The sequence below is a fragment of the Indicator indicator genome, chromosome 30 (genome assembly GCF_027791375.1).
Source record: "Indicator indicator isolate 239-I01 chromosome 30, UM_Iind_1.1, whole genome shotgun sequence".
Classification (NCBI taxonomy): domain Eukaryota; kingdom Metazoa; phylum Chordata; class Aves; order Piciformes; family Indicatoridae; genus Indicator; species Indicator indicator.
Genome location: NC_072039.1, coordinates 6,841,699 through 6,868,271, shown reverse-complemented (window position 1 = coordinate 6,868,271; position 26,573 = coordinate 6,841,699). Strand labels below are relative to the sequence as shown.

The following is a 26,573-nucleotide window of genomic DNA, read 5'->3' as shown; positions in this document are numbered from 1 at the left end:
CACCCTGGGATGGGCAGCCCGGGCAAAGGGGAGGTCTGTCTGCCGCCATGGTGCTTGGGTGAGGTGTTACCCACCTTTAATCTGATAACCAGCTCCCTGTCCTCTTCCTTCCTGCATCTAGATGGGATTGGCAGTCATACCAGGGGGTTTAGCACTCCCGGGTGCAGGCACATGCAGAGTCACCTCCAGCAGCAGGGATCATTGATGGCTCTGCCCACTGCAAAGCCCAGACAGAGACTGTACCATTCCATCACAAGCCTTTGTATGGGCTTGCTGCCATGCCACAGGGTGTTTCATGGCTGTGGAAGATAGAAGGGCTTTCCAGGCTCTTTGTGGAAGGCAGAAGCTGGCAGGAAAATGCATCTGCCCATCCTTAGGGTGGGCAGACACACTGCAGCAGGTTGAGGATGGGACAGAGCCAGCAGCCAGCACCCTTCACCTGCTCCTCTGTCAGGAGTCATAATAAAAGTGAATTTTCACTGATAAAAACTAAAAGACTCCCCAGGGATCCTTAGCCAGCCCCAGGCAAGGCTGTCAGTGCTGCCAGGGTGCTGATGGGTGGTGGGTGATGCAGGGCTGTGATCTGCACAGGCTGCAATGCACCAAGCAAGGATGGGCAGGGTGGCCTGAGCCTGGACCATGAACAAGTTCCCAGACTGGAGTTAGCCCTTGGCACAGTCACAGCCACTGTTTTGTGCCCACCCAGGTGGGAGCAGAGCAGAGCACTCGGATCGCAGGCCTGGAGCAGGAGAGGGACAGCCTGAGTCGGGCAGCAGAGCGGCATGGAGAGGAGATGGCTGCCCTGAGAGCCGAGCTGCAGCAGCTGCAGGACACACTCAGCCATGAGCAGGAGAGCAGCAAGAGGGAGCTGGAGACATTGCAGACCCAGCTGAGAGACAAGGTACCCCAGGGGCACTGCTGGCATGGGGTATCTTGGCATCCTTTGAGCTGCAGGGGTTTGGCAGAGCTGGAGGCAGTGGTGGGATATGGGGGCAATTCTCAGCTGGCACAGTGGGGACTGTGGCATCCATGTTGGCTCAGCAGGAGAGTGAGGAGCGGGCACGGCAGCAGCGCCTGGCCGAGGAGCAGTTTGCCTTGCTGCAGGGCACCGCTCGAGAGGCAGAGCGGATGGTGCAGGATGCCCTCAGTCGCCTGGAGGATCCTGCTCACATCGGCTGCACTGGCTCGGCAGGTGGGTTCCCTGGTGCTTGCCACACCTGGCATTACCCAGTCCTCTGCTGCCATGCAGAGCCCTGCTCTGTGCTGTCATCTGGGCTGTGCCAGCGATGGAGAGCAGCCATGCCCACATTTTGAGCCCTGCCCATGTATGCCTGCAGATTGCCTCCTGTCCAGGACTCTGGCAGCTTCCGAGTGTGTGGAGCGGCTGCGGGAGGCACATGGCAAATACCTTTCCAATCGTGCAGGTGAGAGCCAGCAGCCCTGGGCGTGGGGTTGGGGCAAGGGGCAGTTCTGGCACTTGTGGGCTGGGGCTGAGGTGTGTGCCTGCTCTCCCATCACAGCTGTGGGCTCGTTGCTGCCCTGCCTGGCCCTCTTTGCCCACCTCGTCAGCGACACCCTCGTGCAGGGCAGTGCTACCTCCCATGTGGCCCCCATGGAGCCCGCCGACCGTGAGTGCCACCTGTTGGAGTGGGCAGGGTGCTGAGTTGGGCAGGGGACTTAATTTGCAGGGTGCTGGGGCAGACAGGATGCCAGGCTGGGAAGGGGCCAAGGTAGGCAGGATTCTGAGTCAGGCAGGGGACTGGGGTGGGCAGGCTGCTGAAAGCAGGACACTGGGGCAAGTAGGATGCTGAGGTGGGCAGGATGCTGGGTCGGGCAGGGACCAGATGCCTCTGTCCCCACATGTGGTACCCTCAACCTCTCTTGCCTGCCCATGCAGGTCTGCTGGAGATGTGCAAGCAGTGCGGCAGCGAGGCTGTGAGCTACCTCAGAGCCCTGCAAGAGCCAGGGACAGCAGAAGGTGCCGACTGCAGCCCGGTGACAACCTGCCTGGGCCGGATCAGTGCCATCGGGGAGGTGGGTGCTGGCGGGATGGGGTCAGGCCATGGCAGGCACAGCTAGAGGGGCAGTGCCACACCTGGATGATCCTTTCCATCCCATTCCCAGGAGCTGCGGCCCAGAGGGCTAGACGTCAAGCAGGAGGAGCTGGGTGACCTGGTGGACAAGGAGATGGCAGCAACGGCAGCAGCTATCGAAACAGCATCTGCCCGCATCGAGGTGAGGGTCACCACATGCCACAAGGCACCCACGAGTGCTGTGCCTGCTGGGACCACTGGTACAAAGCCAGAACCATGAGTGGGGCTCAACATGGCCTCTCCCCTCTCTACCAGGAGATGCTGAGCAAGGCACGGGCTGGTGATACTGGGGTCAAACTGGAAGTGAATGAGAGGTGAGTGGTTGCCCAGGACACTGGGGAGAGCTGGGCAGGCATGATGTTGCCCAGTGCCACAGACGGAGTGGTTGTGCCACGGCTCTGGGGTCTCCCTTCCCCACCAAAGGGGCTCAGTGAGGTTTGTCTTGCAGGATCCTGGGCTCCTGCACTGGCCTCATGCAGGCCATCCACATCCTGGTCCTAGCCTCCAAGGACCTCCAGAGAGAGATTGTGGAGAGCGGACGGGTGAGCCAGGGCAGGGATGTGGGCAGGGCACAGGGTGGCAGGGACTTGGCTGGTCAAGGGTCACCAAATACTTGCTGAGGATGTGCTGCTCCAAGCCTTGGCATGCTGGGGAACCAGCACTAGCTGGCAGGAACTCCTGCCCCAACCCTGGTCTCGCCCTGCCTGTGGTCCCCAGGGTGTCATGGAGGTCCCTGATCTCCTTTCCCATGTAGGGCACCCTGTGAGCCCTTAGATTGGGCGTCTCTCCTCAACTCCCATACACGTCCTAAAGGAACCCTGACTTACTCTGTTCCCCTAGGGGTCCCAGGCCCTGCCACCCTCTTGTCCCCAACTCATGACTGTGCCTTTCCCCACGGCAGGGCGCAGCATCCCCCAAGGAGTTTTATGCCAAGAATTCCCGCTGGACCGAGGGCCTCATCTCTGCTTCCAAGGCCGTGGGCTGGGGTGCCACTGTCATGGTGTAAGTGCTACCATCATGAGGAGGGAGGAGGGCAGGGTCCTGCTGTCCCCAAAAGGAAGGGGATGAGGGTTGCAGGAGGATGCTCCAGCCCCTCTCTCTGCCCTCTCACAGTGACGCTGCTGACCTGGTGGTGCAGGGCAAGGGGACGTTCGAGGAGCTGATGGTCTGTTCCCGGGAGATTGCTGCCAGCACTGCCCAGCTTGTAGCAGCCTCCAAGGTAGGAGCCTGGTGCCTTTAGAAGGCTCCTCTGCCAGCACCGGCATTGCCCAGCAGCTCCAACCACTGCTGCCTGCACTTGGCTCTGGGAGGTGCTCCATCCCCAAGCAGGCAGCAATGAGGCTGCTCCCTGGCCATGGTTTGTGGTGACCGTGGGGCACCATGTGGTCACCCCACACCGTGGGGGTGATCTGCTCAGCTGGCAGGATGTGAGCATGCCCCTTTTTGCTTCCCTGGCAGGTGAAGGCAGACAAAGACAGCGCCAACCTTTGCAAGCTCCAACAAGCCTCTCGGGGTGTCAACCAGGCCACAGCTGGTGTGGTGGCCTCCACCAAGGCTGGGAAGTCACAGGTGGAGGAGAAAGGTAAGGATATGGGTTGCTGAACCTGGGTTTGCCCTGAAGCCTCTGCTCCTCACACTCAATGTCTTTGGTTGGCCGTGTCCCAGGTGGTCTCTGCCTGCAGCTGCCCCTTTGCTTACTGTCTGCACATCCCATGGTGGCAGACGCTGTCGGTGGCATCAGAGCTGCTGCGGGGTCTGAGCTGGGGAGCAGAGCTTGAAGTGGGCTGGTGGTGTCTTTCTTCACAGACAGCATGGACTTCTCCAGCATGACTCTCACCCAGATCAAGCGTCAGGAGATGGACTCACAGGTAGGAGGTTCCCCCATGTTTTAGAAACACACCCACTGGTGCTTTGCTTGGGCTGGTGAGAGGCTAGCCAGGCTACGGGAGAGGTGGGTGCAGGACACCTTGTCTGGCTGTCTGACCTCAGGTTCCACCAACTCATGGGGGAAGCCAAAGGTGTGAAGGGAACAGATGGGTTTGCCACATGGAGTTGGTCCTTGAGCCTTCCCCAGTGCCATCCTCATCATGGCACAGCAACCTCTGCCCTGTGTGCCCACTATGCTGTCCCACAGCATTCACCTCCACCTGGCATAGGGCACCCTTCCCTGGATGCCAAATGGCCACTCTGCCTTCACCTGCTGACACAGGCAGCATCCACCTGAGCTTGACCCCCTCCCCAGGACCGCTTGCCATGGGAGAACTCACAGGATCTACTTCTGTTGTCTTTGGGCTCAATACTGGGGATTCAATGGGTGTGAAAGGGGGGTGCCCAGCCCAGCACAGCTCTGTCTAGCTGGAGCTCCCGGGTGCTGTGCCAGGGTGAAGGGTGGCCATGGCATGCATGATGCCCTCCAGGTGCGGGTGCTGGAGCTGGAAAACCAGCTGCAGAAGGAGCGGCAGAAGCTGGGGGAGCTGCGCAAGAAGCACTACGAGCTGGCAGGAGTGGCCGAGGGCTGGGAGGAGGATGGTGAGTAGTGGGTTCCAGCCCTGCTCTGCTTGGGAAGCTGCCCTGGGAAGCATTGGGGTGGGATGGGGAAGCTCTGCCTGCAGTCAGTCTAGCCAGTGAGCAGGAGTAGGTTTCACTCCAGCTGGCACAAGCAGAGCCTGAGGACAGTTGGCACACATGGGCAAAGCTAACGGGGCCCCTGACCTGTGCAAGAGCCTGTGGGACTCACAGTGCTCTGCCACCCTGTGAAGCCATGGGACCCCAGGGAGATGGGGCAGAGAGATTCTGGGGACACCACATTGCTCCGCACCCCTTTACCCTCTCTTTTCCCCTCCAGCGGCGGAGTAATGCCCATGGCAGAAGCAGCCCGCAGAGGACACCCCAGCAGCGGGGTGGGACCCAGCTGGGTGCAGCCTTTTGGGAAGCCCTACAATAACCTGGTGCAAAAGCCACCCCAAGCACATGTCCTCCGCATCCCCCCCTGCCGAGAGCTGCCTCCAGCGCCAGAGCACCGATAGCTGCGCAGTGACACCCCGGGGCCAGGAGCGAGGCCTCGCCGGCAGGACGCCAGCCACAAACCGCACCTGTATTTATTAGAGCTGCTTGGGGTTGGGGAGGGGTCTCTAGGGGGGTCTTTAACCCTTTAGTTTTGTTTTTGCACAGATTTTTGGAACTCTTTGAGCCGGCTCTGGCTGAGCGAGAGTGCTCACAGGCTTCTTTCGCCTCTCGCTGCTTCTCCAGCCTTAATCCAGTCCCTGGCTCGGAACAAACATCCCCGCCCTGGGAAGGAGCCTGCTATGGTGCCAAGGGCCCCCAGGGGTGCTGCTGGGGTCAGGAACCAGCTTTTGGGGTGCTGCTGGGCTTGGTGCTAGGTGTGCCCCCGCCCTTTTCTGGGGGCACCGAGTGCCTTTGGCCACTGCAGGGTAGGGGGAAATGCTCCAATGGGACAACCTGGATGGTGAGACTGGAGTAGTACCAGCAGCATTGCTGGGAGCAGCCGGTGGTGAGAAGAGTGGGGAGGGCAGGGGGAAGGATGCTGCTGTGAGCTCCTTCCCCACCATTCTGGGTCCCCAAAATGCCACACATACACCCCCACTCAGAGCTGGGCTGCCCTGCCTCAACAGATCACTGTGTTCATGCCAGCAATAAACCCTCTGCAAGGTGCTGGGCGGGGGTTTGGGCAACCCTGGTGCCACCGCACAAGCCACCAGCTCCTGGGGGTGGGAGGTGGCTCTAGGGCAGCAGCACAGAGGGTTTGAGGGGCAGCCAGGGTGCTTCAAATCCAGAGCACCCTGAAGCCAGAGCAAGCAGCTCCCTGTGCCCACTAGCTCTGGGCTAGTGCCACCCCTGTGTCCTCACCCCCCTCTTTGGCGCACAGGGCCTCAATGCTGGCATTGTAAGGGATAGGGGTGGCTGTGGGGCTGGTACCATCTGGGAACCTTTGTGCCTTGGAGTGGGAGGCTCAGAGGGCAGGGGGGTGTCTGCCAGCTCTGCGCCCCCCAGTTCGTTTCACTGTGGCAGGGATGGTGACATCAGACTGCTTGGTGATGTCCCCATCCCCTCCAGCCACCCCCATGGTCCTGCTGGTGCCCTTTGCGGGGCCAGAGTGTCCTTCCCAGCCTGGCACCATTGCTGCCAGCGCCCTGCCTTCAGGCTGCTGCTGCTTCCTCAGGAGGAGACAGCCAGACCAGCCCCTTAGGGTGCTTGGGGATGCAGGATTTGGCCTTTCTTCTTGTAGGAAGTGGTGGCATTGCCCAGTCTGGGCTGTTACCATGTGCTTTCCCAGCAGCTGGCACTCAGAACAGTGGGACCTGCCTGCATCCCCCTGCCATCACCATGGCCTTGGGGTTGCCACCCCTATGCTCAGGACAGTGCAACTGTCCACCCACCATGCAGGGACCTGGTGTCCCCATGTCCCCCGGCCAGCTCTGCTGCCAACATGCCTGGCTGCATGCCTCCAGCCTGCCGGGGGACCTTGGGGACCTCAGGACCCACACCCTGCCACAGCCATACACTGACCCTCGCTGGCTCCACTCCAGATGCAATACCAACCATCCTGATCCTGTAGGACACAGGGAGCCCCAAAACCATTCCTGATCTTTCAGGGGAGGTCTCACCTGCATGGGGCACCCCTAACTACCTCAGGCCTCCAGGCTGGGGTGGCACTGGAGGGTGGTGAGGGGGTCATGATGCTGGCAGGGGCTTGGGGATGGCCACACCACCCTCAGCCGAAACTACTACTTCTCCTTTTTGTATCTTGGCTGGGCACTGGTGGGGACAGTGTCCCTCGTGCGGTCCCCAGTGCTGGTGGCAGGGGTGGCAGGGTGCCCCTCCACTGCAGCTTGGATTGATTTATGTTTTTTCATTGTATAATAATTACTACGTTGTGTGTTTTGGATTTTTCAATAAAGCCTTCAGCCCCAGCCCTACCAGCTCTAGAGTGGGTGGCAGCAGGGAACCTGTGTCACCATGGAAGTTCTGGGCTTCTGCCCTAATGGATGTGCTCAGTGTCCCCGAAAAAAACAACTTGGGGAGATGCTGTTGAGGTGACCTGTGGGATGTCTTGATAATGATGTCATGTTCCTGGCTCTGTCTCCAGGACCAACCTGCACATCATCTCTGTCCTTCCATAGGTGAGGACCAGGACCTGAGGAGCAGGGCTGACTTTAGGAAGCTACTACCCTGGTCCCTTCTTGGGGCAGGGTGGGGGACTTCAGTGTCACCCTGGCAGGACTATGGCATGGGGAATAAGTGGATTAAGATGAGGGGACAGGGATGGGGACAGGAGGACATGGGGGTCAAGATGGGGTTACCTATGGCTTGGAATTGGGGCACAGGGGCTGGGATGGGAGGATGTGGGTCAGGATGGGGACACAGAGGGCCAGGTCTGGGACAGGGATGTGGACGGCAGGACAGTGGACGTCAGCCAGGATGGGGTCACCCAGATCTCAGGACTCGGGGACAGGGCTGAACATGGGAGGACGCTGTGGTCAGGATGGGATCACCCAAGGTCTCAGGACTGAAGGACAGGGTTGAGGACAGGAGGACGCTGGGGTCAGGGTGGGGTCACTCAGAGCTCAGGACTGGGGCACAGTGGTGGGACGGGAATGGGGACGGGAGGACACGGGTGTCAGAATGGGGTCACCAAGAGCTCAGGACTGGGGCACAGGGGTGGGATGGGAATGGGGACAGGAGGACGCTGGGGTCAGAATGGGGTCACCCAGAGCTCAGGACTGCAACACGGGCTGGGACGGGAATGGGGACAGGAGGACACTGGGGTCAGAATGAGGTCACCCAGAGCTCAGGACTGCAACACAGGGGTGGGACGGGAATGGGGACGGGAGGACACTGGGGTCAGAATAGGGTCACCGGTGGCTCAGGACTGGGGCACAGGGACACGGGGGTCGGGTGGGAGCACGGCCCCGCCCCTCGGGGTGAGCCCCGCCCCCCCACGGGGCAGGCCCCGCCCCGCCCCGCGCAGTGCATGCCGGGCGGCCGCGGCTGGCGGGCGGCTCGGCTCGGCTCGGCTCGGCTGGGCTCGGCGGCAATGGCGGGCGGCGGGCCGGGCGCGGCGCGCTGGGGGCGGCGGCGGAGCACGGCGGCGATGGCGGCGGCAGCGGCCTTGTCGCTAGCGCTGGCCCTGGCCTGTCTGCTGTTGCTAAGAGGAGCGCTGCTGGGCGCGGCGGCGCTGGGCGCGGCGGGGGCCTGGTGCGCGATGCGGCCCGGCCCGCTCGCACCGCGCCCACTCGGGAAAACCGCGGCCAACGGGAACCCGGCCGCTACCTCAGGCCGGCCCGTGAGGGCCCCTCCGCGCCGCTTCGGCCTCGGGTAAGTGAAATAGGGGGCGGGAGAGCGGCGGGAAGGGAAGGGAGCCCGGCGGCGCTGACCCCTCTGTCCCCGCAGGGCCTCGCCGGCCACGCCGCGCTGCCCGCCGCAGGGCCCGCGCCGTCGTTACCCGCTGCCGCAGGCCCTCAGCACCGTTCCGGTTGTCCTGCCCGCCGCCCGCTGGGAGACGAGCTGCTCGCCTAGGAGCGCGGCCTGGCTTCGCAGGACCGGCCCCATCCGCAGTCCGGTCACCGTGAGGATCGCCCGGCCGGCCGCCAGCATGGCCCGCTCCCCGGCGTGAGTATGGGAGTGGAGGGACCGGGGTCCACTTCGCCTCGCCTCACGAGTGGGCAGTGCCGAAGGAACCTCAGCTTGATCAGGCTGACCTGGGGAAAATCGGTTACCTGGCCCTCAGCCCATTGTGCTGCCTGGAGCAGTCCCCTGGGGACACCATGCTGCTCCCGCTCCAGCACTGACCACTCCAGCCCCATCCCGATCACTGCTGTGTTGTGGGGAAGGTTGTGCAATCCCAACCTCCTGGAGAGGCTGCACAGGAGAGCCCAGGATAACTCTCTTCTCTCCCACGGGGGCATCTGGGGCACCAGGAGGTAGCATACTGGGGACCTCAGCTTGCCTAACAGCCTCTCTTTTCCTTGCCTCCTAGTCTGGAGCAGCTGATGTCACCCATTGCCTCACCAGCCAACAGCAGCCTGGACCCATGTGCAAAAGAGACTGTGCTGAATGCCATCAAGGAGAGCAGGAAGAGGGCTGTGGAACGAGAGGAGGAGGAGGAGGAGGATCAGGCATTTGGAAACAATCAGGAGAGCAAGAGAAGGTAGTAGACCAGTCCAAGTCACTGCCTGTGTGTTGGGCAGGTCATAAATGGGGCTAGCACTTCAGTGGTGGCAAATGGGATGTGTTCCAGAGAACACCAGGCCTTGTGTGAGCAGGAGTCAGGTTAGAAAAGTGTTGTGGGAATTGAACCACAGCGAGGAAGCATACCCCATCACCCAGTCCTCAGGGCTGTGTCAGAAAGTTCTCCAAGAGCTCTTTTTGTCCTTGAGATCAAAAGGATGCGGTGTAGGTCTTCGTCTGGGCAAACCCGTGGGTCAAGTGTGTTCCCTTGTGTTGCTGGGGTTGGAAGCGGCTGGGATGTAGATCAGGAAAACCTGGCAGAGAAGCAGCCCCTGTCATCACAGGCTTTTGCAAACTAGTGCAACTTGATGTGAAATACTGGTATCTGCTGTAGCTTATCATCTCTGGCCTTCAGTCAGCCCCAGGCTTCCAGGAGAGACAGGATCCCCGAGTCTTACAGCCTCAGGTGGAAGCACTGTGCTTTAAAACATCTGCCTGCTTCCTTTGTGTACTGGAGCTAGCAAAAGGATGAAAACACAGGAGTAAGCAAGAGAGGCTATCTTCTGCTTTTGTTAGTCAAGGTCAGCAGTTTCCAGCACCAAGAGATGAGACTGTGGTGTCTTTGCTTCCTTTGAGAAGGACAAGGCGTGCCAGGGTCTGCCAGAGCCTTTTGAGCTGCCCAGGCACTGCCTTGCTTTTCTCTCTCCTCCTCATTCTTGTTCTTCCACTGCTGTCCATGGAGGCTATTCACTTCATGCCCCCTTCATGCTGGGGCTGCCTGCCTGGGCTTGAGCAGGGGAACTGAGAAACTGCAGGAGTGGCTTTGGGCAGTGCCTGGGCACATTGTTCTGTGCTGGGGATGCTGCTGGAGTGGCCCTGAGAGCACAGCAGGGTGAGGACTGGTTTGAAGGGAGCAATCAGCTGCCTTGCTGCTGCAGCAGGGCTTGTTGTCCTCTTCTGCCTCAATGAATTTCCCTCTTACCTTTGGACCCTTGCTTCAGCTTAGCAAATCTGAATCCCACAAGACCTGAGCAGGACAACAACAGGATGGGTGCAGGGACACGAGGATCAAGGGAGTGGAACAGGATTGGCTTCTTTTTTCTTTCACTTTATTGTATTTTTCTAACATAATGTCTAGCTCTGCCAGCATTAGTATCTGGCAAGCATGAAGAATACTTCTAGGCAGAAAGTCCTGTGGCGTTTGAGGGCAGAAAGGAGGCTGTGTCAGCTGGAGAGCACAGGATGGCCTGTGTGGTGGGGTCAACATGCTCAGAGCTCAAGGGAAGCACTTGGGCTAAGTGACAAGGCTGATTGTCCACCTCCAGCCCTGCTTCACAGAAGTGTTTGCTTGAAGATTTGCAGACTTGAGACCTTGTGGGAAGGGGGATGCAGTTCCTGTCTTGCAGTTCAGGAAGAGGTTGGAGGTACAAGTTTCAGAGCTTAGGTCTATTCCAGAAATGAGCTCCTGAGTATCTCTAAAATATTTTAGCTTAGGCTAATGAGTTTGAGCAAAATCAAAACTACTCTGCCTAGCAGGCAGCTGGTGGAGCTGCGGATACTTAAGGGGAGGTAATTTGGGGTGAGAGTCAGTGAGAATAGGACCAGCTGGAGAGAAAATCTGCAACAGGATGCAGATGGGAAAAAACTCTGCCCTAGTTACTGGGTGGCAGGAAAAAAGCCAGGTTTGTGCTTTCTCAGTGTTGACTCCACCTGGAGGGCCTCCTCTCCCTAAGCTGGGCAGGCAGCCCCTGTCTCTGCTGCCTCCACAGTACCACAGGCTTCTGCCCTCTCTCCCACAGGCGCCATGACAGCAGTGGAAGTGCACAGTCAGCATTTGAGCCACTAGTAGCCAACGGTGCCCCCACCTCTCTCATACCCAAGTAAGTGCCTGTTGGGCCAAAAGCAGCTGCTGTGAGCTGGGGGTGGTGGGTGTCTAAAATCCTCTGTGCTCTGGAGAAGGCAGTGGGCTTTTGCTTGCAGAGCCCAGCCTTGAGGCAGAGCAAGAGAGCCTGTGGCTGTGCCTTTGGCCTGTCATCCTGAGCACAGGCTGGTGGCCCTAAGGGCTGTGTCACTGCTGTGGCTTATTTCCAAGCTCTGCAGTATGAGAAGAAGTGGGGTTGCTCTCTTTCACCTGCCCTGCATTTAAAGGATCTGTGAACAGCGTGGTAGGTGGCTCCTAAAATCATCTTCAACCTCCTCCTCTAGGCCTGGCTCTCTGAAGAGAAGCCTCGTCTGTCACTACCCAGATGACTGCTCCAACAAGAGGTCATGCACCTCTTCCACGAGCTCCCTCAACCACAGCTACACTGGTGGGATCCCCAGCTCCATCCGCAACGCCATCGCCAGCTCCTACAGCTCCAGCCAGGGCCTCGCACAGGTAGGGGACACCCAGTGCCCAGCACAGAGGGGCTCAGCCCTCCTGTAGGATCACCCTCTGTAACTCAGGTGTTTGAGTAAGAGAGGGCTCGTGGAGAGAGCAATGCTGGTGGGAGCCTGGCAGTGAGCACTGTGGGGACCAGTGGAGCTCAGCAGGGTGGTTTCATCTCTTTGAAGGTCAGGCAGGCTGCAGGACCAGCAGCAGCAGGCAGTGATGTCTCTTGTCCTTTGGTGCACACTGCTGGAGGAGTCCCCAGGCTGAGCTGTCTGCTGCAGTGCTTGTTTTACACCAAAGCAAGAAGGAGGCTTCAGCTTCAACTGTTCTGCTAGGGTGGATAGATCCAGGTGAAAGGGAAAGAGTGAAAAAAAATCACTTTGCTGTGCTGCCACCTTTTCAGCTGGAGTCAGCATTGGAGCCCTACACTCCCACTTTGACCCAGGTCAGAGCTGCTGAGCTGTAATAAAACATTGCTTATGTCCTGGGCCAGGCTTGCAGGTGTGGTGGTGGGCTATAGCCATGGCTAATGGAGCTCTGTGACCTGTGTAAGGAAAGGTTTCCTTCTGGATGTATTGGCAGGGAAAGGTTTCCTCTGGCTAGGGCAAGTCAAAAGTCTCTGAGGTGGGGCCTGTCTGCTCTGAGCTCTGGGTAAGGAGGTCTCCTGCTCCTGCCAGAAAAGCCCTATGCACATGAGGGCATCTAAGACAACCAGGCAGTCTTTGCCTGTGCTGTGGAAAGGCAAGAGCCAGCATCTGACCATCAGCATCCTCCCTCCCCATCCTCTCAACCAGGCTGTAACGAGCCTGGAGGCTGCTTGCTCCCAGCATGGGTTCAGTTTGGGGTGGCCAGGCTTTGCAGTCCAGAGTGTGGAGGGAGCTAAGCAGTGCTAAAGCAGGAGAGGCTCTGGGCTGGTTAATGATGGCCCTGGGAGATGGGGTTTAACCTGCAGGTGAGTAGGAGGATGGGAGGCTGTGCTCCCTGCCACAGTAGAGTTACTGCTGGTCTCTCTCTGCGTTGCAGCTGCGGAAGAGAAGTGATGTGAGTGTGTCCCCACTGTCCAGCCCAGCCTCCTCCCGCTCCCAGACCCCTGAGTGGCCCCGCAAGAAGCCCAGGTAACTGCCTGCTCACCCAGCAAGTGAGCTCATGGACACAAGCTGGGAGACAGCAGTCACCTTCCCAGCCATCCCAGTGCCTGAGTCCCGCTTTCCACTGGAGCTGGCCCTTCTCTGAGGCCTGACTGCTGGGTCACCCACTAGTGCTGGAAACCCTTTTGTGTCAGCTGGGGTCTCTGCCATCTTGTCACACCCTGATCTCAGTCACAGTGCTGAGTTGCACCATCCTTGCCTTGCTCCCAGGCTGGGTTAGAGATTTTAAGGGCTCAGGTTGCTGCAGAGGTGACGTTGCCTTGTGGCATTAGCATGACCTGGGTTGCTGGTTGCTGAAACATTGGGAAGGGCTGGGCCCTGATTTTTGCTCTCTCCTCACCATCAATTCAAGACACCTACAGCAGGGCTGTATTTTAGCATCTGCCTCAGAGCACAGGCCCTTTTTCTCCTCTGTCCCACCTCAGAGAAGGAGCTGAACTTATGTCAGAACTAAAACTGACACAACCACCCACCCTGGTGACAGGGTGGCTCCAAACCTGGGACCTGTGAGGGCCAGCAGCTCCCATTTGGACCCCCAGGTGCTGCCCTGAGGTGTTGCATTGTCCTGCAGCAGGTGCAGAGGCTCGGGCCCTACCAAGCTGGGTCTGGGGAAGGGAGCAGTTCATCTGCCTGGAGCTGTTTTCAGGCTGGTGCAGCAAGGGCAAGGCTGTTGTATTCCAGTCTGTAGGTTGGTGGAGGCAAACAAACAGACCAAGGATGCTCGTGCAAGTCCTTACCATGTCTGGTCTCATCCTGCACCCTGGGGACAGGAAGCTCCCTGGGGGCTGACCCTAACTCTCTCTCCCATCTGCACAGGGAGGAAGAGTCACATCGCTCCAACACTTCCACACCAGTCAAATCAGACAAGGAGCTGCAGACAGAGAAAGGTGAGCATAGGTGGGCCCCAGCTCTGTGCCCCAGTTGGATGGGTCACCAATGCAAGCAACAGGACAGGAGGGGTCTGAGGTCTGCAGGTGGGATAGGCTTGAGGTGTCACCAGGAAACTAGGAATGCAGAGGGCCCAAGGCAGGGTCACTTCTGCAGGCCACTGCAGCTGCCCTGAAGGGATTTTCAGGCAATAAGCAAGGGGTGCTGACAGTGTGGGTGCCCTAGCATTGCCTGGGGGCTGACTTGCAAGGAGGAACACTAGTCCCTAAGCCACCATGAGTCCGGGCATTAAGCCTGTGACAAGATCTGCTGTGGTACAAGTAGCACCCTGATCAAACTCCAATTATTCCAACACTTCCTCAGATAAGAGGAAATCCTTTGTGATTTTCGCAGACTGGGTCCTACAGTTAGGTGTCTCACACACGTGACAGGGTCCTGTGGCTAGGTGTGTCTCGTGTGGTTGGTGGTTTTGGTAGGCAGCATACAAGGACTATGTGGAGATGGGAAGGGACCACTGCCCTGCAGAGCCTCAGCAGGCCCTTGTATCAGACTACCCAAGGATACACTGCAGCCAGCTGCTCTCCCAGGGCATTGCAGCCTTGTCCTCACTTCAGAGCCACGCCCCTGGCTCTGCCTTCCGAGACGGGTCATCCTGAGAGGAGTCAGGAGGGCCAGCCCTGTCGGTACATGTCAAACACCACCTCTGCCTAGAGCTGGTCCTGACTTGTCTGCTCCTTTAGTGGTGGAGACGCCGGTGCGGAAGAAGAGGAACTCACTGAGCCCAGCCTCGGGGAGCAGCGGGAAGCGCAAGCGGAAGATCCAGCTGCTGTCGTCGCGCCGGGGGGACCAGCTGGCGCTGGTACGTCGCTGTCTCGCAGCCCCTTTTGCCCTCCTCTGGAGATAGAATGTGCTCACTGCAATTTCTGCAGGGCTGGGGGGAGACTGACCTGCCTGCCCTCAGGAAGGAGGCCCCGTCCTTGGCCGAGTGGGAAGTGACGCTATCCCCAGCCCCAGTGTCTGGTGGGCTGTGCGTGATTGTGCTGCCTGCTGCCGGACCAGGTAATGGCCTGGGGAAGGCCTGCCGAGCCCTCAGCGCCAAGCCGGGGGCCACAATGAGTGGGGATCGGAGCTCCGCGCTGGCGTGCTGTGGCAGAACCACCTGCTTCACGGGTCTTGCGACGGCCAGCCTTCACCACACCTTCAGAGAGGCTCTGCCTGCTTCCCTCAGAAGGAGCTAAGCTGCTGCTCTCTCTTGGCAGCCCCCTCCACCTCAGCTGGGCTACTCCATCACCTCGGAGGACCTGGACGCGGAGAAGAAGGCAGCGTTTCAGTGGTTCAACAAAGTCTTGGAGGATAAGGCTGGTAAGGGCAGGCTGGGAACAGGGAGCGGGTGGCAAGGCAGAGAAACTCGGGGCTAGAGCTGGCAGGGCAGGGAGGCTTTTGTGTAGTGCAGGCTGTGGAAGCTGCTGGGGCCTGTTCTGCCTGGTCCTCAGGTCTGGAGGTGCTTTTAGTGCCTTCAGACTCAGGAGAGCTGGTGCCCCAGAGTCCTCAGGGTGAACATAGGAAGGTACCAGCTCTGTGCCTGGGTTGGATGGGCCACCAGTGTGAGCAAGCAGCAGGATAGGAGGTGGCTGAGGTCTGAAGTGTAGGGATTGGCTTGAGATGTCACCTGGAAACTAGGGATGTGCTGATCCCAGGGCAGTGGCACTTCTGCTGGCCTCTGCAACTGTTTTGAAGGGATTTCCAGGTGATAAGCAAGGGGTGCTGACAGTGTGGGTGTGCTAGCAGACACGTGGGAGCTGGGTGAGGATACTCAGGGCTGGAGCTGTGGGATGTTCGTGCAGTTTCCCTCCCCACTAGGGAAGATCTTCTAAGAGCTAATCCCCTACAGCAAGTTGCAGGGCCTGATTTCTTGCTCCTTCCCAGCAGATGTGATCCCCAGCACCACTGCAGACTCTACACCTGTGTCCAGGCCGCTGGCGTTCACTGTGACCGCCCCAGGGCCCATGCCTGCCTTGACAGCTCCTGCCCCAGCCACCACTGACTCCTTCCTGGACAGCCTGAAGAAGATGCAGAGCAGCCAGGCTGTGCCCGCATCAGCAGGTGAGGAGGAGTGTTGGTAAAGCAAGGCGGGCATGGTGGGAGCTCTGTGTTGCCTTTGTGGGAGGCAGGTGGCAAAACTCTCTGTTCAATGGCTCTGCTGGCACCTGAGCTGGCAGGCAGGTCTTGGGGTGGCAAGTTTGGGCCAACTGAGCCTGTGGCCCTCTTGAGAGCTGTGCTGTGTGGAGGGTTGGATCTGTCTGTACAGGTGGGTACTGCTGCAGGAGCCTTTACAGCAGTGGGGTGGGTGGGTGGCAGAGGGCTGTCTGTCTTTCCACGACCTCCTGTCCCTAAATAAGCTCTCTACCCCTTCCCAGACTCCACTGGAACTGCAGTAGTGTCCCAGCTGCCTCCATCAGCTGCACAGCCGCCTGCTCCTGCTGTATCACAGGAGTCTGGTTCTCTGCCTGCCACCTCTGCTGACATCAAGCCCGTGCCTGTGTTGAGCACAGCTGCCCCTGCTGCCCCTGCTGCCTTGGGGCTGCAGGCCCCCAGCAGCCTGGCACCATCTGCATTCACAGAGCTGGGCGAGACCCCCAGCAAGCCTCCCGCTTTCCCGAAGCCGAGCATCCTTTTCGGGATGCCAAACACCCCTCCTGCCAGCCAGCCAGCAACGACCACAGCCACTGCTGCGCCCACCACAGCCACTGCTGCGCCCACCACAGCCACTGCAGTGCCCAGCACAACCCCTCTCTTCAAACCCATCTTTGGTGCTTTGCCAAAGAGTGAGAGTGCTGCACCCTCTACGGCTGTTGTCTCTGCCACAGTCACCGTGAGCTCAGGCCCTTCCTCAACATCCACCCCCATGTTCAAGCCTATCTTTGGCAGTGTCACCACAGCTTCATCTCCAGTGAAGGTCTCTCCTTTTGCCTTCAAACCAATGTCACAGCCAGCCTCAGCCACAGATCTGCCAGCAGCCTCCACAACTACCCTGGCAGGATTCACAGGTCTTCCTAACGTCATCTTCACCACTGCAGCTACAACTTCCACCACGCAGAGCTCCTCCACAGATGCCACCATTAAACCTGTCTTCAGTTTTGGACTCAACCCACCTGCCTCCACTGGTCCCACCACCATCACTGCTGCCACATCCACCAGCATGTCGCAGCCCTTTCTCTTTGGAGGCCCGACTAGCTCAGCTACCACAACAGAAAGCAGCTTTGCCACACCAGCGCCAGTGTTCCAGTTTGGAAAGCCACCTGCAGCTACAGTCACTGCCACCACCAGTGTCCCAGGAGGCCCTGCCTTTGGCCAGGCATCTTCAAATTCGACAGCTCCTACCACCACTGTGGGCTTTAGCATATTTGGGGCCACCACACTGACTACTTCTACCCCGGCCACCACCGGTCAAGCAACGCTGACGTTTGGCTCCTCCATTTCAGCTTTTGGCAGCTCGTTCAGCACAAGCACGAAGGCACCGCCACCGTATCCCAGCGCAGCGACTCAGCCTGCCTTCAGCACCGGTGCCGCTGAGAGCCAGCCTCCCGCCAGCAAACCCGCTGCTGGCCCGGTCACCTTTGGCCCCCCGTTCAGTTTTGGAGCCCCAGCGGCCCAGTCCATCACTCAGCCGACGTTCGGTGGCAGTGCTCAGCCAGCCTTTGGCACAAGCAGCACTCAGGGCTCCTTCGGCACCAGCAGCACCCAGGCAGCGTTTGGGACCACCACGTCAGTCTTCTCCTTTGGGACGGCCACCTCCACTACCGCCAGCTTTGGTTCCACCACCCAGACCACGAGCAGCAGCGCGGGCACTGCGGTCTTTGGCACCACCCCTTCTCCTTTCACCTTTGGAGCAACCGCCCAGCCAGGCCCCTCTGGCAGCGCCTTTGGGATCGGCACACCTGCCCTGGGCAGTGCCTCTCCAGCCGTGGCATTCAGCTTCGGGGCTGGGCAGAGTGGGGCCTCCCCAGCGGCGACGCCCTTTGGCTCTTCCCTGGCACAGAGCACGCTGGGGGCACAGAACCAGAGCACGCCCTTCGCCTTCGCCGTGCCCAGCACGCCCAACAACAAGCCGGCGTTCGGAGGTGAGTTGGGGCAGCCAGGGCTTCTCAGGGGGTGAAGGGCAGGGCTAGATGGAGGCAGAAGCTTTTCTGCTGAGTTCCCCAGGCTCAGCAGCCTTGGAGAAGCTGGCCCTCATCCTGCTGTGCGAAGGGAAGGTGCTTCCCCAACTTGCTGTCCAGGTCTCCAGCCCTTGGTGGTGGAGGGGAATCCTTATATTGTGCTCCTTGGCCCCTCGGAATGTGCCAGCTCCCTGGCTCCACACAAGTGCTGAGCGCACCCAAGTGCCCTGCAGAAGCCAAGGTCTTGCCAGTGCTTAAAAGCAATCTGGAGCTCCTTGGCAAGTAGAAGCCCTGCCAGTCAGCTATTGAAGCTGCTTCTTTCTTGCTCTCGAGTTTTCCCCACTTCTTGAGGTTTTCTTCGTTGCTTTGCATCCTCACTGGCCAATCTCATCTCCTATGCAGCTGAAAGCCACATGCTGAGCAGCCACTTGGTCTAGAAAGACACAAGCACCTGGCCTGCAAATCCCCCCTGTGCTGCCCTGCTGGCAGGAGAGCCCAGAGATTGCCATGGGAGCACAACTTCATGTATTAAAAGGGCTTCTCAAGTGAAGAGGCTGGTCCCAGGGGACTATGGTGCTTCAGCCCCAGAAGGAGATCTGGGCCTCCTGTGGGTGCTGCCAGCTCCTGAGGGCCAGACCCTTCCCCCTTTGCCAACCACAGCTCATGGTGGCTTGTTGCTTTCCAGCAACTCCCACGCCCACTTTTGGGCAAAGCACGCCTGTCCCAGGAGCTGTGGGCAGCGGGAGCAGCAGCCTTTCCTTCGGGACACCCAGCACCCCTGCCTCGGGCTTCGGAGGAGTCGGCACTTCCTTTGGTAAGGGAGGACTTGGTGCTTTGGCCTCGGGGAGCTGATTTGGGCAGCAGAAGCGGGGGGCTGTCCTCTAGCTGGGGACAACAGAAAGGTCAGGCTGTGCTGTGGGAGCCAACTTGGGTGGTACCCGCTGAGCTCCGGGGAATGCAAAACCTTCCATTCCCCCTGGGGCAGGGATTTCCTTCCCTGTGCCAGCTCTGAGTGAGGCTGCAGAGACCTAAGCTGTAGCTTTCTGCTTGCAGGTTCGTCCACCCCAACGTTTTCCATCGGGTCAGGCTCCAAGATGGGCACTCGCCAGCGGCTGCAGGCACGGAGGCAGCACACCCGCAAAAAGTGATCTCTGGTGCTGCAGGGCCCCCGCCGCCAGTCTGTGCCAGGAGCCCCTCCCTGCCCGCAGGGGGCTCCACTCTAGAGTGGTCCCCACAGTGGGACCGGTGGTGATGGGGCCAGGCCCCCCTCACTGATGCCTGCCAGAGACCATGCTGGGTACCAGTGACCGGGGTGGGATGGGATAAACCAAACTCTTCTTACTTGAACAGTTCCACAGCCAAGGCTGGATGAACCTCTGTACATATCCGCAGCATTTCCTCCCTCACTTTTCTTTTGCCATGTTTCATAACCTGTAAATTTTCCCCCGTTTGCTTCTTCTAGCTGTTCCTGTGCCCTCCTCCTCAGCCCCCCTTCCAGCTGCCCTACGGCACAGCAGCCAGCAGAGCCTCATGTCCCTGGGGAGAGCCCTGCTGGTGACACGCTGTGCTCCTGCCAGCTGCTGTTCCAGGCTGCTATGGGCTGCTGCCTTCACCAGGTCCCAGAAGCTTTCCCCACTCTCTCATCCGGTGGCCTGGTGAACGCACTCCCTCTGGAGGGCTCTGCTTCGCTGCTGTCCGTGCAGAACACGAGCTGGGGTTAGTGCCAGCCTGGGGTGGGCATCTCGGTGGCGTGGGTGACTGACCCAGCTGGGTGGTGACCCCTTTGCTGTCACTTTCATCTCCCATCAGACCTCCGCCGAAGACGCACCATAGTCTGGGGCCTCGGCTGGATGCAGGGGTGGGGATGGGGGTCCCTGCACCCCTCTCCCAGCCACCGAGCAGCCTCCCCGGCCCTCACTGCTCCCCGCCAGGCTGCGGGCTCCCCCTCCCAGCTCGTGTAGAGCCTCCCCCTCTCCATTTTGCTTTCTCTGTGCTCCCGTTCCCAACGCACTCACTGAATCGAGTTTGGAGGAAGAGCTGAACCGTGTGCGTGGCGGCATGTTGGTTATGCCGGATTTGCTGTTTGGAGTTTTTTTTTTCTTGGGGGGCGTCTGTCCCTTTGTGGGGGACCCGTCCCAGCTAATTGGGTGTTGACAGTAGCATCACTGCGTGGCTGCTCGCGCTGGGGGAGTTGTCCCTTCCTTGTTGAGAATGAAAGGCAGGCAGCTGGTGGGCGTTGTGATGGAGCCTGGACCCCCAGGCACAGTGGCTCCAGCCCCGGCACTCTTTCCCCTCCATTCCCCTCTTCTCCTCATTCCCCTTCCCCATCTTGGGGTGCTCCGGAGCCACTAACAGGAGTCCCGAGCAGTTGGGTGTTCCCCCTCCTCCCCAAATCCAAATTATTTTTTATTTCTAGCTCATCCCCAACCTCTTCGGGTGTTACCAGCTCCTAGAAGCTATGGTGCTGCTTCCCCTGTTCCTATCCTGCCAGGAGTTGGTGTCCTTCCCCTGCCTGGGAGCTCCTTCGGAGCCAGGGGTCACCCGAGAGCTGCCCCCCACCCTGCCCTAGGTGAGGGATGGGCACCCCTGTCCACAGGCTCCCCACCACTTCCAGGAGTGCTTTTGCTGCCAGGTTTTTTTACTCTCCCAAGCCGTGTGAGTGTGTGTGTCTGCTGAAGTCTAAATTAAAAAGACATTAAAAAAAGGAAAAAAAAAAGACAAAAAAAAAAGAAAAAAGTTCACAAGCAAATATTTAAACGTTTTTTAACCAAATAAAAATTTATTTTTATATTTAAGCTAAATTGCCTTTGAATTCCTTCAAGCTTGGTTCAGTGAGGTTGCCCAACCCTGCAGTGCTGTCGGTAGTGTCTAGCTGTGCCCGTCCCAGCCCGATGAGGAGCCAGATGGTGCCCAGGCTCTGCCCACAGGACCAAGCTGTGCTGGGGAAAGGCAGCTGTGTCCCGTGGGCTCTGCCACTGCCTGTGCTCCTCTTGGCCTCTGCCATCATCTCCTTCATTTTACAATGTGATGTATGTGGATGTGACTAAACCGTTTGGGTTTTTTTTTTTTTTTTTAATTCTTTGAAGGTGAGGAGCAGGACGAGTGGGTTTTGTTGTCTGCCAGGAACAAGGTGACTCTCCCAGCAGGTGGAAAAGAGGGCAGAGGGAACACAGCCCCTTAGTGAATAGAGATGGAGGATGTGCTGGCACCTGCTGCTGGTGCTGGCAGGGAGTTTTCCAGGCTTTCCTGCCCAGCATGGTTGTGGGGGTGCTGCAAGAGCAAGGCAGAGCTGTGCAGGAAGAGCCAGCCTGGGTAAACACCTCCTCAGAGGATGAGAAAGCAGCTGAAAAGGGAATACTGCATATGAGGGCTGACCCTGGCAATTCCTCCCACAGCCCTGGCAGGGTCCTGAGCCAGAAGAGTGCTTGCTGCTCCCCAGCCCTCAGGGGTGGCAGCAGCAGGAGCTCCACTGAGACCCCCATGGCAGGCAGAGGGCAGGAGCCAGGGACAAGGTGAGGGCACCCTGAGGAGCTGTGGCTGTTGGGGCTGGCCCCAACATAGCTGCCCTGCTAAGGACCCAAGTGCCCAGCTCCAGGAGCCAGGCTGTGTTCCTTCCCTACCACAGCCCCTGCTGGGAGAGGCCCTTGTACCCAGGCTGCCATGTGTGGCCAGGGGAGGTTGGGTTTTAACTCCACCTGAAAACTTGGATCATTCCTGGTGTGGCTGATGAGGATTTTAGTGTGAATGTGCAATTTTCTTCCTTGCTTCTTCTGTCCCTGGTTTAAAATAAAAGACTCGTGTTCACCTCTGCCTTGCTTGTGTTTGATTCCTGGGCCTGAGCAGGGGCCAGGCCTTGCTGGTGCAGCACAGAGCACTGGTTTCCAACAGCCTCTGCCTTCTGGGTCCTGACACACCCCCCCCCCAGTCAAAGGCAGGTACCTTTTTTCTCCCCACTTGGCCTCTACTATGCACAGCAGCAATTTCAGGGCAAGCCTGCAGAAAGATGCTAGAAAACACAGTGAAGAAAGAGAAACTTTAATCTGTTTCACCCCTACAGTCAGAGGCTTTTCTGAAACCCTGCATCAGGCCAGGGTAAGGATTTTTTGTGGGGAATATGGTAAAGTAACAGCCTTGATGCAGCTGGAACACTCCAGGCCTATAGGGTAGTACACTGGTGCTATCTGCAGGCTTCCCAAGACTGCCCCCAAAGCCAGACCTGAGCCTGGGACAAACCTGCTGGGGGTTGGCAGTCAGTTCCAGGAGAGCAGGGTTACGAGATTCCACCATGGCTGCAGCTGGCACAGAGCTGAGCTTGTGTTCAAAGACCCTGCTGCTCTTAAGGCAGCAGTAACAGCAGAGGAGTCTTCCTTGGCAGCCCCAGCTCAGAATTACGCAGTCCTAAAACTGTTCTTTCACTCCTTCACTCGCTGCTTTTTCCTCCTCCGCTTCTTGGGACCTGCTCCTGGCTCCCTTCCCTCTGCTTGCTGTAGGTTCTCCTCAGCTGCTGCAGGCAGCGACCTGTGGACAAGAGGGAACAAACAGCCTGAGCCACGCACCCAAGGCCCTACTCACTACCACAGGTCCTGCTTGCTCCTCCTGCACTCACCACAGCCAGACCCCTCCCTCTTCCCACCAGGAAGGCAACATCCTCCCCTGGCTGGCAGCCCCTTGTCTGCCCCAGAAGCTGCTGGAGGCAGGCACAGCCTCCCCCCAGCTCTCCTCTCACCTGTGGTCTGCAGCTCCCTCCTCACACCGCTCCAGGACAGCCACAAAGAAGCCCTGGGTGAGCGTGTCTGCAGGAGAGGCACGGAGACAGCTCTCAGCCCCAGGGAAGACAGCAAGTCCTCGGCAGGGCCAGGAAGGGAAGGGATCCACCAGCCTGAAGGTGGGAAAAAGGGTCAAGGCTGAGCCCCACAGCACCCTGCACTGCATCCCCACAGCACACAGCGTACCTGAAGGCTGAACCCTGCTCCTGCAGCACAGCCTGCACCACGTCCTCGTTCTCCTGGCGGTGCAGGGAGCAGGTGGAGTAGACCAGGCGCTGGAGAGCAGGGAAGCTCAGGGCATGGCTCAGGGCCTTGCGCTGGAAGCCAGCCAGGGCCTGCAGCCGCTCAGCGCTTGGGGCAGCCTCCTGCACGGGCCCTCGGTTCACCATCCCTGCGGGCACAGCAGCTGTCACCCGAGGGTCCAGGCCTCCAGAGCCCAGCTCCAGGTGGGGTACCAGAGCCTGAAACCTTACCTGAGCCGCTGCAGGATGGATCGAGGAGGATATAGGTCACCTTGCTGTATTTGGGGTCTCCAGGATCCACAGTCAGGAAGTCCTGCTGGGCCAGCTGGAAGCCAGTGACCCCAGCCCGCATCAGCATGGTGTTCATGGTGGCCAGGCGCTTGGTGTCCACATCAAAGGCAAAGATCTGGCTGAAGGCAGAGCCCAGCACCCAAGAGAGGCATGAATATTCTGCCCAGCCCCAGGAACTGCACTGACAGCACCAGACTGCCCCAAACACCATCCACCTAGTAGGGAGGCAGAGCTGGGGCACTGCTCCTCCAGGCAGGAGCACTGAGCAAGGCCAGTGTGGGGCAGAGAGCAGGGTCAGGGGCTGGGAAACCAACCCCTATGCAACTTCCCATACCCCCCCCAGCCCTTCCAGTGGCCCAGCACTATCAGAGCCACCAGCACACCCCTGAGTTAGCAGGCAGGGGGGCAGGCTGCAGCTCTTCCTGCCACTATCTCCTTGTGGGCTCAGGGGGATGAGGGCCACCTGCACCCCCTCCCTTCCCCCAGCACACAAACCCACCCTCACCCCTTGTTCTTCATGATGGCAGCCAGGTGGCTGGTCTTGTTCCCAGGAGCAGCACAGGCATCGATGACATGAGAGCCAGCAGCAGGGTCAAGGAGGAAGGCAGGGAGGCAGCTGGCCTGCAAGAGGGGACAGCCCTGTGAGAGGCATGGGCAGCAAACATCCCTGGTCCCTCATTAGGGCACAACTGACACTGCAGGGTCACAGGCAGTCACAGCAACATGGGGCCAAATTCAGCCCTGGAAGCCTCTGCCTGGCCCAAAGCCCTGCATCCCTCCCAGCTGTTGGTGCTGGCTCCTACAGGATGTTTTGTAGCTCAGTTCCCAGGTGAACCTCACAGCTGTGGGCTGCATTCACATTTTCTGCTTACACTCCAAGTGCTGCAGCAAAGCCAGCCCAAGCCCAGCCGTCAGCACCGTAGGAAAAGGCTGAGTCTCCACCCCTTGCCACCCTCCTGCTCCTCATCTCCCCTACCTTGTCCTGAAGAATTATGTGTCCTGAAGTGTACAGAAAGTTGTCATGGAAGTCCGTCTGTGCAGGAAACACCAGCAGCTCTGGCAGATGAAGATCTGACACGAATTTCTTCCCAGAGAGGGCTCTCAGCTCCTCCACACTGCTCACAAGGCACAGGGAGGATGAGCACACAGTGCTGCTCCACCATGCCCTCACCAGAGCACTCCAGAGCCCAGGCAGAGAAACCCTTTCAGCCAACCCCTCCTCTACACTTCAGCAGCAGGCAGCACCCAGAAGAGGCAGAAGCGGGGAGTAACAAGAGGGCTCAAGTGGGACATAAGCACCAAGACCAACACCCTTGCTGCAGCCCACAGGACCTTGCCCTAAGCCCTTACTGTTCACCAATAACCCAGATAAGGTACGATGGCAGAGAGAAACGCTCACCTGCCTGCTTTGCCTAGGTAGGAGTAGCCCTGGCGCTTAAAGAAGTCAACCACATCATCCACACAAGTCTTCAGGGTGTTGACTCGGACGTAGCGCGGTACCTGGGAAGCTGAGGGAGCCAGCCGGGTCTGACACAACCCATCCCTGCCACCAGCACAGGCTGACCACCCCACCCCCTGAGCCCCACTCACCTCCGGGGCTCGCTGCCTGCGCCGGCGCCAGGAGGTCCTCGTTGCGGCTCACCTTCTGCTGCACCTTCATGCGGGCCAGCTCAGCCTCTAGCCGGGCCCGGTGCCGCCGGGCCAGCGCCTTCCAACGGCCCCCGCACTTGAGGCCCTTGCCGAAGAGCAGGTCGTACACCAGCACCTGCGGGGACGTGGTGAGGTGAGGTGAGGTGAGCCGAGCCGAGCCCGGCCCGGCCCTACCGCCCCGACCCCCTCCGCCGAGGGGCCACCCCCCTCTCCCCTCTTACCTTCGCCAGCTGCGGGGACAGCTTCTTCTCGGCCTGCAGCAGCGCGGCGCCAGCGAGCAGCTTCTCCAGCACGGGTGAGTAGCGGAGGGTCTCGGACACCAGGGCGTACAGCTGCCGGACATGCTGTGGGGCGGTCAGAGGCTGCCCGGGGACAGGGCCCCTGCCCACCCCCGGCTCCCCGGGCTTCCCCGCTTCGGGCCGCCCCTTTTCCTTCCCCGGTCCCCGCACAGTCCCTCCCCCGCCTCACCGGGAAGCGGCTGTTGTACACCAAGCTCTTGATGCCGCCACCGCCGCGCTCCAGCCCCTCCAGGACAGCGGCGGCCGCGCTGTACAGCGCCATGTCTGCGCCCGGCTTCCGTCCCCGCGCGGCTCCTGCGCCGCCGCCGCTTGCAGCAGTGAGACCTCCCGGCCGTCAGGGGGCGAGCGGCGGAAGCGAGGCCTTGCGGAGCCTCCCGGTGGCCGCCGTGAGCCAGGCAGAGGCGGGAGGCTGGGCTGGGCTCCTGGGGTGGGGAACTGGAGCGACTGGTAGCGTCACACCCGCCCCGGTGACCGCCCCCCCTGCCAGGGCGTGAGCTGGGCGGCTTGCGGGGCGCGGCTGTGCAGGGGGTGCTCGGCAGCCCGAGAGGTGAGGGCAGCGGCTGCAGCCTGCTGTGGGAATCGTTGCATCGGCCAGTCTAAGGCGTGGAGGCGTATGCATGCCACTACCATGCCCGGCGGCGCTGCGGTGGGGAGAGGAGGGGTGTCTACTGGAGAGTTGGCACTGGTCATGCTGAAGGAAATAAGCTAGAGGACAGCCCGGCCCTGGAAACTGCTTCTGGCAAGCTCAGAGCTGGATGCCCCCTGCCACTATGAGGGATAGAGGATACCCCGGGTCAGCCGAGATAACGCCGGCATCCAGCACCCATGACAGGTCCTTGAAACCCTCCCAGCACCGTCTGGTGTCACAAATCAGTAGGTCCAGCAAGACCAACTCCAGGGACCCCTAGATCAAAAGGTGAGCAGCAGGAGTGCTGCAGAAATACCATTGCTTTGCAGAGCTTGGCTGTGATTAGTAATGGGCAATGTGGGTGCTAGTGATCGGTGCAATCATCTTGTACCTGGACAGATTTAGACAGTATCTAAGGAAGAAGTTTTTTGTGCTGAGGGTGGTGAGACCTTGGCCCAAGTTGCCCAGTGAGGTGGCAGGTGCCCCCTCCCTGCAGACTTTCCAAGTCAGGTTGTTAGGGGCTCTGAGCAATCTTTTCTAGCTGCAGATGTCCCTACTGACTGCAGGGGCTTAGACTGGATGAACTTCAGAGGTCCTTTCCATCCCAAACCATTCTGTGATTGAAGGGTGTAAGAACTCCCTGATTTGGCAAGGATGCCTCATGCACAGCAATAAATCTTTACCCTGATACTGGTATATTTTGTGTCCTAGCCTCTGTCAGTCGGCTGCTCCCCTCACAGTGCCTCTACCCACAGCCCCCAGGCACAGTGTCCCACCCAGACAAGCTGCATGAGTGGTTCTCTACACCAGCTCACATCCCTGAGCAGCTGGATGTGCTGCTGCTGCTGCTGG

The 26,573-nt window shown here is 59.5% G+C and overlaps 3 protein-coding genes across 3 annotated transcripts in view; 2 read left to right on the top strand and 1 right to left on the bottom strand.

Annotated features, from left to right (window-relative positions):
• HIP1 (huntingtin interacting protein 1) overlaps positions 1 to 4,976 on the top strand; it is a 42,487-nt gene extending 37,511 nt beyond the window's left edge. Inside the window, exons 18-31 of the mRNA XM_054394507.1 lie at positions 707 to 901; positions 1,045 to 1,192; positions 1,338 to 1,424; positions 1,521 to 1,628; positions 1,898 to 2,034; positions 2,125 to 2,235; positions 2,349 to 2,407; positions 2,542 to 2,635; positions 2,995 to 3,095; positions 3,207 to 3,312; positions 3,552 to 3,675; positions 3,900 to 3,961; positions 4,511 to 4,622; positions 4,939 to 4,976. Coding sequence (XP_054250482.1) covers positions 707 to 901; positions 1,045 to 1,192; positions 1,338 to 1,424; positions 1,521 to 1,628; positions 1,898 to 2,034; positions 2,125 to 2,235; positions 2,349 to 2,407; positions 2,542 to 2,635; positions 2,995 to 3,095; positions 3,207 to 3,312; positions 3,552 to 3,675; positions 3,900 to 3,961; positions 4,511 to 4,622; positions 4,939 to 4,949 — 1,455 coding nt within the window. The 3' untranslated portion in view covers positions 4,950 to 4,976. The remainder of the gene's footprint in view (positions 1 to 706; positions 902 to 1,044; positions 1,193 to 1,337; positions 1,425 to 1,520; positions 1,629 to 1,897; positions 2,035 to 2,124; positions 2,236 to 2,348; positions 2,408 to 2,541; positions 2,636 to 2,994; positions 3,096 to 3,206; positions 3,313 to 3,551; positions 3,676 to 3,899; positions 3,962 to 4,510; positions 4,623 to 4,938) is intronic.
• Positions 4,977 to 8,085: 3,109 nt separating this feature from the next.
• On the top strand, positions 8,086 to 18,993 carry POM121 (POM121 transmembrane nucleoporin). The gene is made up of 13 exons (XM_054394506.1): positions 8,086 to 8,429; positions 8,505 to 8,723; positions 9,091 to 9,261; positions 11,081 to 11,161; positions 11,487 to 11,658; positions 12,676 to 12,767; positions 13,617 to 13,687; positions 14,429 to 14,547; positions 14,948 to 15,050; positions 15,618 to 15,791; positions 16,106 to 17,809; positions 18,531 to 18,659; positions 18,899 to 18,993. The coding sequence occupies exons 1-13, from the start codon at positions 8,086 to 8,088 to the stop codon at positions 18,991 to 18,993; spliced, it is 3,474 nt and encodes a 1,157-aa protein (XP_054250481.1).
• Positions 18,994 to 21,941: 2,948 nt separating this feature from the next.
• On the bottom strand, positions 21,942 to 25,355 carry NSUN5 (NOP2/Sun RNA methyltransferase 5). Its single transcript, XM_054394509.1, has 10 exons — positions 25,263 to 25,355; positions 25,016 to 25,138; positions 24,735 to 24,909; positions 24,544 to 24,652; positions 24,121 to 24,259; positions 23,650 to 23,765; positions 23,053 to 23,263; positions 22,798 to 22,976; positions 22,572 to 22,724; positions 21,942 to 22,363 (listed from the first exon to the last, which is right to left on the bottom strand). Exons 1-10 carry the CDS (start codon positions 25,353 to 25,355, stop codon positions 22,258 to 22,260), a joined length of 1,404 nt encoding a protein of 467 aa, XP_054250484.1. The 3' UTR covers positions 21,942 to 22,257.
• Between the last annotated feature and the right edge of the window lie 1,218 nt (positions 25,356 to 26,573).

Excerpts from the sequence above, each read along its gene's own strand:
- NSUN5 (XM_054394509.1), bottom strand. The coding sequence starts at position 25,355 with ATGGCGCTGTACAGCGCGGCCGCCGCTGTCCTGGAGGGGCTGGAGCGC. Across the intron at positions 24,910-25,015 it reads TGTCCCCGCAGCTGGCGAAG|GTGCTGGTGTACGACCTGCT; the intron begins GTAAGAGGGGAG and ends ACGTCCCCGCAG. Across the intron at positions 24,653-24,734 it reads GCAGGCAGCGAGCCCCGGAG|CTTCCCAGGTACCGCGCTAC; the intron begins GTGAGTGGGGCT and ends TGGCTCCCTCAG.
- POM121 (XM_054394506.1), top strand. The coding sequence starts at position 8,086 with ATGCCGGGCGGCCGCGGCTGGCGGGCGGCTCGGCTCGGCTCGGCTCGG. Across the intron at positions 8,724-9,090 it reads AGCATGGCCCGCTCCCCGGC|TCTGGAGCAGCTGATGTCAC; the intron begins GTGAGTATGGGA and ends CTTGCCTCCTAG. Across the intron at positions 17,810-18,530 it reads CAACAAGCCGGCGTTCGGAG|CAACTCCCACGCCCACTTTT; the intron begins GTGAGTTGGGGC and ends GTTGCTTTCCAG.